Source organism: Xenopus tropicalis, chromosome 8 (genome assembly GCF_000004195.4).
Source record: "Xenopus tropicalis strain Nigerian chromosome 8, UCB_Xtro_10.0, whole genome shotgun sequence".
Classification (NCBI taxonomy): domain Eukaryota; kingdom Metazoa; phylum Chordata; class Amphibia; order Anura; family Pipidae; genus Xenopus; species Xenopus tropicalis.
Window position 1 is genome coordinate 126,845,089 of NC_030684.2, and position 13,180 is coordinate 126,858,268.

At 38.5% G+C, this 13,180-nt stretch overlaps 1 protein-coding gene across 1 annotated transcript; it reads left to right on the forward strand.

Moving 5' to 3' along the window:
- On the forward strand, positions 1-9,846 carry LOC101731637 (serine/threonine-protein kinase N2). Its single transcript, XM_031891369.1, has 19 exons — positions 1-86; positions 205-231; positions 1,215-1,497; positions 2,317-2,429; positions 2,819-2,881; positions 3,176-3,281; positions 3,465-3,562; positions 3,646-3,721; positions 3,962-4,020; positions 4,352-4,429; positions 4,671-4,759; positions 5,226-5,402; positions 5,593-5,655; positions 6,241-6,317; positions 6,833-6,975; positions 7,271-7,378; positions 7,785-7,865; positions 8,187-8,580; positions 9,528-9,846. The coding sequence occupies exons 1-18, from the start codon at positions 36-38 to the stop codon at positions 8,253-8,255; spliced, it is 1,761 nt and encodes a 586-aa protein (XP_031747229.1). The 5' UTR covers positions 1-35; the 3' UTR covers positions 8,256-8,580; positions 9,528-9,846.
- The last annotated feature ends 3,334 nt before the right edge of the window (positions 9,847-13,180 follow it).

The window sequence follows — 13,180 nt, forward strand, 5'->3', positions numbered from 1 at the left end:
ACCTACCCATCTTTTCTATTGCAGAACTTAAAAACATGTTTCGAAGATTCTTTAAAAGAATTCGGAAAATCTTTAGAAGAAAGAAGGTAATCCTACAGATTTTCTCTCCATAATACAAATGTTCCTGCCTTCTTGTCTGCAGTGATATTGTGCGTATGAATGAATGACTCTCACTTTCTCACTATTTTTTCTTTTCTTTTATAGGTTCATCCTACAACCTGTATTGAAACAGTGAGTAAACACCGGCACAAACGTGTCATTTTATCTGTCTATTTTATTTACCCCAAGGGCTCATTTATTAGGGGGGGATTTATGAAAAAAGTTGTAGGAAAAAATGTGAAAGTCGTGACTTCAATTTGTCGCACTAAAACCACAACTTTTACACAAAACTCAAACCTCTAAAGCCACAAAGCAGATGTAAAAGTGCCATATGCCATTGACTTCTATACGATAGCGACAAGTTTTACCTGCTGTATTCTTTCATTTGGATTTGTCGCTTTTTTTTAAATAATAAATTGTAGAAAAAAAATCAAGTTTTTTTTCATGGCAAAATTGAGTTTTTGGCGCCAAGAAACCTGAATTGAAAACAATCAAGAAATAGTTAATGCCCCCTTTAATATCTGTATTTTTTTCAATTCCCTGATTCATAATTTTTAGCACTAAAAGTCATGTATTTTACTAATTGGCCCATTTATTAATGTTGATATTTTTTGCATTTCCCCAAATTGTACTTTTTGGTAGTGATGAGCAAATCTTGTTGACAGGAACGGATTTGCAGCAAATTTTTGCATTACGTCATTGGCGAATTGTTTTGCAAATGTTTGCGGAAATTTGCAGCAAAAAATATTGAGTTCATTGTCCAAAATATCACAATTATTTAATTCAAGGTGTTGGAAGTTTTCAGAAATTTTATTTGTAATTGCAGAAAAAATTCTAAAGGAAACAAGGAATTCAAGATTTTTGTTTTCTTATTCATATACCTTCCTTGTTTTTAGTCAATCACACTTTATAAGTAGACATTCATGCTTAGTTTAGTTCTGGTAAAAAAAAACCTGATAAATAAGCCTCATAATCTCTCCTTTAGTATTTTACATGTAATGGGGCTTTTCCACCCTTTTCCCCTATGTTTTAATACATCACATATTCGTGCTTATGTAGATTTCATTTTTCAAACCGTTAAGCATAATTATTTAACCTTTGTTTTGTGATTCTAGGAGTCCAGTAGCCCAGATGTTGCTGCACCCCAGGAGTTTAGTGTAACAGAACATGTTACACAGGGGAAGGACTTCTTTGTTGAAGAATTGAAAGTTGAAAATCTCATTGAATCTCCAGTTCAAGTATTGACCGATGAGGCAATAGAAGAGCCCATCGAGAGTCTGATTGATGAACTGAATGATGAGAAAGAGGACAAAAATTCTGTTGCAACTCTATTAGTGGATATGGAGAAAGAACCACATGCAACATATATAATAGTGAAAGAAGCTGTGGAATGTCTAGGTACAGTATATGTGGAATCAGTTTTTGCCTTAAGGTCATACATGCTAAGATCCGCTCGCTTGGCGAGGTCACCAAGCAAGCGGATCTTCTCCCGATGTCGCCACCTACAGGTGGGCAATATCAGGCTAATTCAGTCATTTGGCCCTGGGGCCAAACGATTGAATTAAAAAGGCGGGTACGGGCACCCGTTGGTTCTGGGGCCGCATCAACTAACCTTTGCGCTCCCTGATCCGACGAAAAATCAAACTTGCCCGATCGAGATGTCGGTCTGACAGGCCCGTTGTTAGTGCCCATACACAGGCCGATAAACTGCCGAATTGGTCTGAGGGAGCGATAGCAGTTAGAATCTGCCTGTGAATGGCCACCTTTACTCTGGCTATCAAAATGTTATTAAAATCCAACTAAAAATATCCCATACTTACAGTATGTATATATTATTATATTTACACTGTGGGAAATTGATTAGATAGTTCTGTGAATATTTGGTGCCCAACTCAATTTCATCAACACCCATAATTATAAGGGACAAATGCTATTAGTAACCGCATGTACCTCCCCCAATCAATATCCTCAATATGGAGATCCTTTAGCCAGCCGGCATGATCCGCTCTGTCTTTATTACCTGTACAACGGAAATTGATTTGATTTGAAATAGTTTCCACTTTATTCTGCCCCTGTACAAAAATATGCGAATTTTTCAGCATTTATCTTCCCAGTTGTTAACAGTTCAACTCTGGAAGAAATCATGCCCAAAATATTTTAGTTACAAGTGAAAAATTCTATACTAATTGATTATATCCCTCGGCTTCTTTTTTACAGATACTTTACAGTATCCAGATCCAGAATGTCCTCAAAGTGCTTCTCCTGCAGAGGTTTTTATGCAGGACGAGGAAAATGTAGTTGAAGATTTCGAGACCCAAGATAAAAATGATGTAAGTGTTATACCTTGATATTTCAGTATATTCATTGCACACACATTGCCACACTTTGTTTTTTAACAAGCAAAATAAAATGAATGAACATAAAACAGGTTCATTATATAGAATCAAAGTATATTAGGGATGTAGAATACAAGGATATTAGGGATATAAAGGGTATCCAAAAATACATTTTTCCTAATGAATAAAATATAATTCCAATCAACGTTCCCAATATACACTGTGAATTCCAATGGTTTTTAACAAAGCAAAGAAAATCTAATAATTGTGAAATAGATTAATGTAATAAAAAATAAAGGTCTGCAATATCAAATAATCCAACGGTCCTACCACCTAACCTTACATTTTGTACCAAGAACTTACAATTGTTATTCCCCATACAGGAGAAGGAAATTGCTGATTCAGATTCAGAAGATGATAGGTCCAGTCTTCTGGATTGTTCTTCTGTAAGTATTAGGCCTTGATTTATTTCATTCAATTTTTATTTAATTTACAATGTGCAATCCAAGGGACATGTTCCCCCTGAGCCACTGGTTGGGGATCACTGCACTAGACTATTAATGCTTTCTTGGTATATTTTTATTTTTCTACCACTGAATGGGTCATGTGTTCGGCTACTCATTAGGTCGCTTTCATGTCTTTGGCCTTCTGTAGCCAGAAGTACTTATTTGACCACAGTATTCTTGGGAGCAGAAGAACTAAGCCTTATGTTACAAATTATTTATATTCTATACTTACAGGAGTCCAGCGGAGACAGCATTTCCAGTGGTTCAAGTGAAATGGAACCACCTATGATAAGTGTCACAGTGAGACCAAAATTACCACAAGAAACTGAGAAACCACCAGGTGCAGTATCTGAAGATTCACTTGCTCATTTTATATATTGTTGAAGTACTTTCAGTATAGTCACTCCTACGAATCTAATAAATCCTAGTGATAGAGCTCTGCCCTAGCCAAGTATCAGGGAATGTTGCATATTAATATGTAATGCAAACACCATAAGTGATTATTTTTGGTTGGATTTTCTAGATTCTCCAGAGCCACTAGATAGCTCAGAAAGATCACTTGACTCTTCACCAAGATATTATTATTTGGAAGATTCACATGAGTACAAGAGTCAAGGGGAGGTAAGTAGAGAGACACACCTATACTGTATATCTGAGTACACATTTTATTTCTCCAAAATAATGTTGTTTTTTATTATCTAAAGGACTCCAATGGTTTGGATGTACAGACTGAAAGGCAAAGACCAAAGTACTACATAAATAGAATCGAGAAATCCTCAGGTGACATATTAGAGATTGCTTGTCTAATTTTGTTCTTTGTTCCCATGGGGAGGAGTAACTGAAATGTGAACATACAATATCCTTACAGCTAGATCTATTTGCTATTTATTCCTTGTAGAATAAGTAATGAATTGAAGTTTGCATTTACACTCAGAGATTTGTATACAAATTTGTTTACTATGGTTACATGGTCACCTGATGTTGTGGTGTTTATGGGTTATTTTTGTTATCTTTTTTTAGATTCTTCAGAGCGAGCACATTGCCTTGAAATGGCATTACCAGCTATACATCAAAGTGAGGTAAGTTCAGATATTATCCTGTAGAGTGTGTTCATCTGAGCAACAAGTTACAGCACTGATGAACCATTAGTAACTTATTTCAGCCAACCAGCAACTTGTTTTGCTGAATCTACGACTAGAGAGTAAATAAAAGCAAATATTTGATTTTTTTTCTATGAGTAACTGCTATGGGGCAAGTTAGTAGCCCCAGTGTCCAAAAACCTATACACAGGTTTATTTACAGAATATTAAACTGAAGTACTAATTATTTTACCACACTAAATGGTCACTAATCTAAAACAGCCCAAATCTGATCAATCGCAAGTAACAGTGTTCTCTTTTCTCTCTTTAGTTGGCCAGAACTCCTTCCAAATCTAGAACAGAAGACTATAACATCCTTAGTGTGCTGGGAGAAGGATCTTTTGGACAGGTGAGTAAGTGTGGCCATACACTATAAGATCTGCTTGTTTACAATTACAAGGAATAGGACCCTTTGGAGTGAGTGTGCATCAATAAACTGCCGAAACAGTATGAATGACTCAAGTCGGCAGCTGAAATCTGCCTGTGTATGGGAACCTTTAGTCCTATAGGACTATTAAATGAAACATATTCAGTGTATGAAAGGAAGGAACAAAATCAGGGTTACTTAAGATACTCTTTCTTTATCCCAGGTGTTTCTGGCAGAGCACAAACATTCAAAGAAGAAATTTGCGATTAAGGCTATACCAAAGAATGTATATGACGAACAAGCCACTCAAAAGTAAGTATGGAAGTAAATAAAAGAATATATTCATAAAAAACAAATCAAACAGCAAACATTCAGTTGATCACCCATCTTGAGATGTTAGTGCTTTATTAGTGCTCCCCAACCAGTGACACTTTAGTTATTGGAGAAATAGTTTAGTCTTAATATAAATGATAGGGCCTTATAAAAATGTGTTATTTCTGGGCCCTACCAAAATGAATGATCGTCCCAAGCTTGAATTTGTACATATATCTAAAGTTGACAGCTAACAACTGGGTGAACCAAAGGTGCTTCCAAGTCTCTAAGGTCCTACAAGCTATAGCATGTTTGCCAGCATTTCCCTATATTAGCAACATAAAGGCACACACTTGCCTTAATAATAGATGATTAACACAATATAACATAAAAAAAGCCTTTCCTTATGTATAATATATCGTCATACAAGCATGGAGGATCATGTTCTTATGCTTTTATTTTTCAGAATTGAGACAGAAAAGAAGATATTGCAATTGGTAAAGAAGGAAAAAGCTCCATTCCTGATTGGCTTAGACACTTACTTTGTGACAAACTACAATGAGTGTTTGGTTATGGAATATGCCTCAGGAGGTGACCTAAGGTTACTTATGGACAAGTATGACCTGCCACTGAAATGCAGCATGTAAGTAGCATTGGGCTTCTCTGTAGGTTCCCATTGAGCCTGTAATACCAAGTAACAATAATCTACTTGATGGGATACTGAATATAAATATGCAGGGAATGGAAATATTATGCATATGCTTATTCAGTGTTCAGTGATGTCTCTGGTACCACAAGGCAGTGTGGAAAATAATGATTTTTTCTATTTGCAGATTTTATGCAGCCTGCATTGTGCAAGGACTGAAATTTCTGCATGAAAACAACATTGTCCATAGGTAAGAAGCACTGATAAAAGTAAAATATCACAGAAAGTTGTTTTTTAATCAAAAAAGAGAGTTACTCTGTAGAAGTAGTAGAATGGGGACTGTGGGTTTTAAGTCCATTGGACTTATTCTTAAAGGGATGATTCTGTTTATAAAGCTTAAAAAGGGCAGGGCTTACTGGTACCTGGCTGGAAGTAGTATTGATTATATAGGTGTATGATGGAGCGGTGGATATGCGGCCTGTGCCATAGACAACAATTTCCCCTTTTAGATACTCAGTATTGGAGAGATGCAGCTGAGTCAGTCTGGCCCCAAGGCTGTTGCCCCACTATCCATATAACCAGCATAACCTGTCCTGAGCAGCCAATCGCTTACTGCTTAATAAATGATCAGGTGGTACATAATGGGGTGGGAATTCATTTATTAGCTTACCCTTTAAGACCAACTGCTAGAGTGTAGTATTTTTCATACATATCGAATGTTAGAGCTGCGTAACTTAATGACTGCATTAAAAGATGAAAGATATAATTACTGAATATTCAGAACTCTATTTAGTGGGATGAATAATTGCAATTTCCCTATCACTTTGGTTTGCAGAGATTTGAAGCCTGAAAACATTTTGTTGGATAAGAGAGGATATCCCAGAATTACAGACTATGGAATTAGCAAAACTGGTACGTTTCCCTGGCCTCATATTATATAAAGAGATGGTTTATTGTGCCACAAACTATGCTTGTTCATAAAATAGTATCACCCTACATGAAATTTTCCACTGATACGGATAAGACTCTAATTTATTGACAATATGGCAGGTTCCCAATGGGGCAGATGTGGCTGCACATCAGGACCATTTAATTTGGTCTGAAGCGCCACGGTGCCTATTCCTATATGACTCTGAGGGCAAAGTTAGTTTATATATATAAACTATATGTATACACATATCAAGTGGGTACCTTTAAAAATTTCTGTATAAATACAGAAACCAATCTCTACAAATCATTTTTTACTGTATTTTATCATATTATGGTTAAGGTCTTTTTAACTGTATTACACTTATGACCTATGTATGGAGATGTAAATGGGAATAGACAACATAAAATTAATGTTGCACTTTTTATGTAGACAGCTAAGGCGAGATCTGTATGAATACAGGTCACTTCCACTAACTTATGCTTTTTTTCTATTAAAGGAATAGGTTTTGAGGATCAAATTTATGGCCGATGCGGCACTCGCCCATATATGGCCCCTGAAATATTCAAAGAATCTCACTATACCAGATCGGTGGACTGGTGGGCCTTAGGTGTCATCATTTATGAGATGATACTTAGAAAGGTAAGTGTAAAGCATCCATTATTAACATTTATTTATAAAGCGCCAACATATTCCACAGCGCTGTACAATAAATACAATTAGCTGGGGGGGGGTCTATTCCCCTGTATCGTGGAGTTTATGTTGAGCAATATTTTATAGATATCTTTCACCTGCTTTATCATTTCTATTACTATGAAGCAAGCTACTAATAGTTAAATTAATATTAGGACTGTAAAAGTTCCATTATGAACTATGTGGTTGTTATACTGTTCTAAGAAAACCTGCTTCCTAATCAAATACCTTTCTACATTTACAGTTGCCATTTGATGGAGACAGTGGTTGTGAGATTCGTTTAAAAATTATGTTTGAAAGGCCAAACTATCCACCTACCCTGCCTGCGTATGTCCGTGATATACTACAAGGAGTAAGTTGCTGCCATGATATTCATTTTATGATCTATTCTCTAAGGCACAACATACAGTATATATATATATATATCTAAGAAGGAAACACAGCCAAATATCCAATGCATCATTTTCTAACCATACAATATCCTTACTGATGAGAAGTTGTTTCCTTATAGATTTTATAACGTCAGCATTAGTTTGTCTACTTGGGGGTTTATTAAAGAGTGAAACGATTTGGTTGCATGGCTTGGAATCCATTTAAATAGATAAAATACTGTGGGTTCATATCTCACCTTATCAGTAATATTATGGGATGTTAGAACATGATCTAAAACATACTGGTTCACAAGAAATGTAAAACAGGGAGTTGAAGGCAATATGCTCAGTGCCTTTTTAATATAACATTTATTTCTGTTTGTGCAGCTGCTGAATAAAAATCCCGCACTGCGCCTGGGATCGACTGTAGAAGGAGCGCACGCGGTTATGGAACGACCATTCTTCTTTGTAAGTGTCTGGGAATTTCTCTGGTTATATGATTGTTGCTCATGTATTCTTATATGTTTCCTTATCCTAATTATAACAATATTCTCTGGGGCCCTTATATATTGAAATATATTTTGTAGCTGCTAATTTCACCATTAAATATAGTATCATTGCAAGTTATTTATAATCTTATTTTAGGGCTGCCATGACAACTCTAAAGCATAGTTTTTCTGCAGATATTGCCAATGCATGCATAGAATTACCATTATGCATTATAAGCATTTGATAGGAGATTTCATATTTAGGGGATATTACTAATAAAGGCTCTTTTCTATGTTACAGGGAATGAAATGGGAGGCTTTAAGGAGGAAAGAAATCAAGCCTATGTTTATTATGAATTACACTGAATAAGTCACTTCGAGTAAAGCTAAACTCAAGAACTGTGAATTATAATTATGGACTGTTTGCTATAATGGCAATATTCTAAGTGGTGTAAACATCATGGGCCCGTAAAGTCCCATGGTGCTAATCTGCCTGTGGGTGGAGGGTGGGTGGGCCCTTGGACAAATCTTGCCCAGGGCCCCGCAGGCTTCTGTTACCACCACTGAATATACAAGAGTGTTCCAGCTGCCTGAGGAATAAAGTCTTCTGATCCTCTGCTGCAAGTCAAAATGACAAGAACAAGGACGTTTCGCTACTCATCCGAGCAGCTTCTTCAGTTCAACTGACTGGTATGGTAAGTCCTCAGCAAATGTACTCTTCCACTAACCCACTCACAATGGCACTTTGTAACTCTTCAGAGAGGTAACATCTGATACTCACGGAGGTGTGAATGCTGTGGGGTTAGGCTGATGGTGCAATATGCCATGTTTTCTGCACTTTGCACCCTACCCAGCACATGGGGCTTCTTCCCCATAAATACAGAGCTGTCTTCATGTGGCAGCCCTATATCCATCAGTTGTGTGAAGGAGCGAGGCAAGTAGGGGTAATTTAAATGCACAAGATAGAGAGCAAAAGTGGGAGCAGGCCGCAATGTAGACCTGCCCTTATGCCTGCTCTATGTTGCTCTGTACCTCGTGCCAGCTTTTTAAATCCAGTGCAATAAGTGTTCTTTTTGGGGTCACAGTAAATTACCCATATTTTTTCTTGTATGTAGTTTTACCATTAAATGCAGTATCATTACAAGGTAAATGTAATCAGACTTCATGGCAACCAATATCCAACAGCAGTAGGTCACACTCTGTATATAGGATAATAATAAAGGACTCTTTCCATTCTTACAGGGAATTAACTGAAATGCCAATATTCCTAGTATGACAAAGATCCCTAAAGCCCCAGAGGGCTAAGCTGCCTGCATAGGGTGGGGGGCCCTAGAGCAAATCTTGTCCAGGGCCCCACAGGCCTCTGTTACCACCACAGAATATTCAAGTCTTCCGGATGCCTGAGGAATAAAGTCTTGTCTGTTCCTCTGCTCCAAGGAGATTTCTGGTTGAAACAGTGAGAAGCTGAACACTGTGATCCAATTCCCTTCCATATAATATATCTGCCTCTTATAATCATATGTCCCAGAAACCTACATATATTTGATTATAATACGGTGGTGTATTTATGTCTTTAGTAAGTTATTTTGCCATTTTCAGTGCACTCCAACTGTATTTTTGTAAATTTTGTAATCATTAATAGATCAGATGCATCGACCGTCTCGGACCGGTAGAGCGACCTGCAGCACTCTCACTGTTTCACAAACCAGTCCGTCCGTCAGAGATCTCCATGTGAAGATCCACTTGATGCAGCTGCACCGAATAATCTTACCCTGGAATATACTGTAGTATTCCGAAATGTCTTTCTTTTATAAAAGAAAATATAAATAAATGTATTATATATACATGAAAAAATGTTATGTCCTATTTGTTTATGTAAAATATATTAAACGATACATTAATATATATAGTGTACAAATACATTTTGTATATAATATTTATTAATAAATGATATATAAAGTATAATTTAGCCTCCTTAGTCGTTACTGATGTTGCAAAAAGGGCATTTTGATGATGTATCTTGTACTGGCAGATTCATGTATTTATCTATGAATAAGTTTATTTATAAAGCTATACTAGGAAAAACTGTTGCATCTGATTAAAACCATGGTGAACTGGTCCCAGATTGCACTTTGCACACTGCATGCGTGCAACCTTTATATCTCTAATTTCTTTCCTTTTTAATTTCATGCTTTCCCCTTATGCCCAACAGGCGCTGATATATAACTTAGTTACAATACTGTTTGATCCTGACTCTCACCACACATACAACTACAGGTCCACAATGTGCTGACAGTCACCGTTTGGCTAAAAATCACATCTGACTCAATATAATATGTACATGTATCATAGTTTTTGAAACTGAAGCAGTTGTTGCTTTAAAGGAGATGTGTTGTGTGGGGCTCTTTAACAAATTTTGGTTCAGAAGCTGGAGATCCCCTTTAACTTAAAAATTAACAAATATTATTATTAACAAATATTATTTTCCAAAACGATAGTCTTTAAAAAGACTTTAGCCTAATAGCCCCCTCCCAACCGGCCCACAGCTTTCTCAGAGATGCAACATTCCAACTATTGGGTTGTTTTTGCCACCTCACATAATAATTTTGGATATATAAACCTCCCATGCTGAGTGGCTAATTAGCAATCTATGTGGCTACACCATGTATGACTGCACAGAAACCAGTGCGGTCGGCAGAATGTACTTAATATGTAACTGACTGAGCAAGATGTGGATTGCTCATGTGTATGGAGCCTCCCTGTATGCGCAGAATGGTCAGAACTGGGAAGGATCTTTACCCCTGAATATGATTATTATTGCGGGTGGGCCCCAGGCGTTTACCAAGGCACAAGTGATAAGGACATACCCCCCAACTGTCCCGCTTTTCGCGGGACAGTCCTGTTTCTTATAGCCCATCCCGTTTTCCCAAATAGTTCATTGAATGTCCCACATTTCCGTAATAAATTACGGAAATGCGGGACATTCATTTAACTATCCAGCACAGCGGGATGGGCTATCTGAAGCCAGGCGCTCCAGCTTCGTCTGTTGCTTTGCTTCTTATGCCTCTCCTTGTGCAGAGCGACAGGTCCTTTTATAAGGTTGCGTACCCTGCGTATGTGTGACGTCATTATGCACAGGGCGCAACCTTATAAAAGGGCCTGTCACTGCTATGGGGGCACTGTGTATTGGGGCTACTGTCTATGGGGGCACTGTGTATGGGGGCTACTGCTGTCTATTGGGGCACTGTGTATGAGGAGTATAATCTATGGGGGTACTTTCTATGGGGGAACTGTGTATGGGGGTACTTTCTATGGGGGTACTGTTTATGGGGGCACTTTCTATGGGGGTACTGTCTTTGGGGAACTGATCCCATCATTTCAACGATATAAAAGGAGTATTTTTTTTAAATGGGGTGTGGTAATTGGGGCGTGACCACAAAAGTAGGCGTGGTCAAAATTATTTTTGTCCCTCTTTTAATTTTTCTAATGTTGGGAGGTATGTAAGGAGCAACAGAGAGTTATGGGTAAGCTCACACTAGCTGGGCAGCAAAGTAAAGGTGGCCTACTCTCTGCTCTGCCCCCTTGAGTGGGCAGCTTACTTGTCTGCGTATGGGGTGTCTCCATCCACCAGCCTGCCCCGTTTGTAGATGATGGCCCATCTTTCCCATTGGGTCTGCACAGGATCATTCCCCTTTGGCCCAGCATGTTGGTGGCCATATTCAGTATAGATTGGCCCATCTGGCGATCATTGCCAGGCAAGTGAATCTTGTCTGTGTGTGCCCAGCTACGTAGGGTTTGTGTGTTGCATAAGGACAAGCTCAAGGCATATTGAGTTTTGTGTGTTTACTGAAAACAAGCAGAGAATAGCAAACACCACCCACAATTAAAAGCCAAAACCTGCGTTTATATAATAAAAATACATGAAAAAGAATGTAAGCAAAGTGTAAAACATGGCAATAACAACATGGGCTCATTACACCAACAGTTGTACAGCAACACAGCCCCCCCCATCTCATCATTCACCCTTGGCAGGTGCTTCTTCTGCCTGCCCCGAGTTCCGGCCCTGAGGCCAATTGCGTCCATTTCTTGCACTTTCCACCATGTCAATGACCCAATATAGTGGGTCAGAAACATTTTGGATTCCAAAAAAGTTGGGACACTAAACAAATTGTGAATAAAAACTGAACGCAATGATGTGGACGTGCCAACTTCTAATATTTTATTCAGAATAGAACATAAATCACAGAACAAAAGTTTAAACTGAGAAAATGTACCATTTTAAGGGAAAAATATGTTGATTCAGAATTTCATGGTGTCAACAAATCCCAAAAAAGTTTGGACAAGGCCATTTTCACCACTGTGCGGCATCTCCCCTTCTTCTTACAACACTCAACAGACGTCTAGGGACCGAGGAGACCAGTTTCTCATGAAGGGTTTGGGGTTCGGACAAATCCCAAAATAGAGGATTCGGTGCATCCCTAAAATGAAATAATTATCAGTTGATTTCCTACTCATTTAGTAGGACTATACTGACGGGGCAGAATGCGCCCCCAGCTAAACTGCATTGTCCTCTGTAATTTTACATTAAGGATTCAGGAACAAGTTTGGGGATTTGCATCATACACCTCTAAAAGCAGAAGGAAAGGGCCTTTAAATATTAAATGTTACTATATTTTATTAATATTTTCATCAAAACCCTCAGTTGCACCATCCAGCCATTCTGCTTCCAGCGGCCAAAAGCCCTCACTGTGTGGTTATTAACCCCTAATGTTCCATAATTAACCCATTGAATGCAGGTTGCCTGATAACCCCCAGGCACAGAGGCCGCAAACAGTGGATTGATCTCAGAGCCCAAAATGGGGACTGGGTCAGTATAAGAGTTAGGGGCCGTAGTAACTAGCTAAAGCTGTCCTATAAGAGCCTGCCCTTATTGAGAACACACAAATCACTTGGAGAAGCTGAGGGATCTCTTGGGGCCCCTCACCCCCTGATCGTATTGTTCCCTTCCTTACAGGGGTTCCCAGAGCAGCAGCAGAAGATGCCCCTAAGCCAGGAGAGTCTCCGGGAGTGCTACGGAGCTGGTCCCTTCCCCACCAGGAGAGGTTTGGGGCGGGGAGCCTGGAAACCACCCAGAATATTGCTAGGCTAACCGCTACCTGGTAATGTGGCTTTGTGTGTTCATTTCCTTACTGAGGATTCTGGGAGTGCTGATGGTCACTACTGGGAAGTTATGGGGACAGTTTTGCTCTCAATGTCTGCCAGTAAGCACCGCATTGGGACACAGGGAATGTAATT

What these genes read in the sequence shown, in the direction of transcription:
- LOC101731637 (XM_031891369.1), top strand. Translation starts at nt 36, where the DNA reads ATGTTTCGAAGATTCTTTAAAAGAATTCGGAAAATCTTTAGAAGAAAG. An exon ending in TAGAATCGAGAAATCCTCAG is followed by an intron (nt 3,722 to 3,961) that starts GTGACATATTAG and finishes ATCTTTTTTTAG; the next exon opens with ATTCTTCAGAGCGAGCACAT. An exon ending in CTGCCACTGAAATGCAGCAT is followed by an intron (nt 5,403 to 5,592) that starts GTAAGTAGCATT and finishes TTCTATTTGCAG; the next exon opens with ATTTTATGCAGCCTGCATTG.